The sequence below is a fragment of the Pteropus alecto genome, unplaced genomic scaffold, assembly GCF_000325575.1.
Source record: "Pteropus alecto unplaced genomic scaffold, ASM32557v1 scaffold414, whole genome shotgun sequence".
NCBI classification, from domain to species: domain Eukaryota; kingdom Metazoa; phylum Chordata; class Mammalia; order Chiroptera; family Pteropodidae; genus Pteropus; species Pteropus alecto.
Window position 1 is genome coordinate 760,213 of NW_006435781.1, and position 1,254 is coordinate 761,466.

At 29.1% G+C, this 1,254-nt stretch overlaps 1 protein-coding gene across 1 annotated transcript in view; it reads left to right on the forward strand.

Annotated features, from left to right (window-relative positions):
- The window catches only part of DMD (dystrophin), a 1,580,480-nt gene that overhangs the window by 324,455 nt on the left and 1,254,771 nt on the right, over nt 1–1,254 (forward strand). Inside the window, exon 20 of the mRNA XM_006911463.3 lies at nt 428–573. Within this exon, the coding sequence (XP_006911525.1) occupies nt 428–573 (146 nt within the window). The remainder of the gene's footprint in view (nt 1–427; nt 574–1,254) is intronic.

The following is a 1,254-nucleotide window of genomic DNA, read 5'->3' on the forward strand; positions in this document are numbered from 1 at the left end:
AAAGGTGATATGATGTAATTTAAAAAAAAAACGTCTGTGGATAATGATACTTTTTCCACAAGGGCAAATGATAACATCGAAGGACTGTAGCCTTCAAAGTCTGATATACACTGACTCTACTCATTTTCTCTAAGTACCATCTATGTTGGCAAGTTACTCAGCCCCTTTGTTTCTCCATTTTCTCACCTTGAAAAATAAATTTAACAATGCAAAACTTGCAAGGCTGGTATGAGGGTTCATCGTAATATATGCATAGTTTCTGTCAATATCAGACACGTAGAAAGAATATATCTTCAACATAATCATATTCTAATCTGTATTTTTTCCATTTTGTTAATATTTGTAATTAGTATGATTGAGTTTGCTGACAACTTAAGAAAACATAATAACAAAGTTTAAAATGATTTTTTTTTTCCTTTTGATAAAGTTTTTGACACTTTGCCACCCATGCGCTATCAGGAGACCATGAGCACCATCATGACATGGATCCAGCAGTCAGAAACCAAACTCTCTATACCTCAGGTTATGGTCACTGAATATGAAATCATGGAACAGAGACTCGGGGAGTTACAGGTCTGTGAATGTTTAAATGTCTTAAACAATACAGTGCACATCTTATCTACCAAATAATTACATTGTATAACCATAAAATAATATTAGAATTAAAAGAATCGTGGCATGAATGATAGTTAACTAGTTAAAAAAAAATGAAGTCTTTAAAAATATAATACGTTATGCATTTCTGCCTTCTCTCTATAAGATAAAAATTCCATTACTGAAGACAATGATATGATCTACTTATGAAATATATTTTTCTAATTTAGTATGTATTTTTAGACATATTGATTTTGATTATTATAAAAGTAATGGTATCATTTTCCCCTTTTGATTGATGATTTATAACTCCTCTCATGTTTCTGAACAGAAAGGAGTAAAAATCAGTGTAGTTATAAAATTAGTCTTAATTTAAACACTAGTCTTATATCATGATGTAGTTAGTTATTTGAGTTCTAATAACTATGATTTTAACAACCTTATATTGGGGGATGTCTTAAACAATGCAGTGATATGAGGATTTTCCTATCTCTGAAAAGCCTGTGTTGTATATCTGATCACATTTTATTTAAGACATGAAACATACTTGTTATATTTAGGAGCTGAAGTGAAATATCCAAGTTTTGAAAATTAAATTAATAAAAAAGGTTAAAATTTTAACTTGATTATATCAAGTTCTTTTTTGAAAATGAAATATTT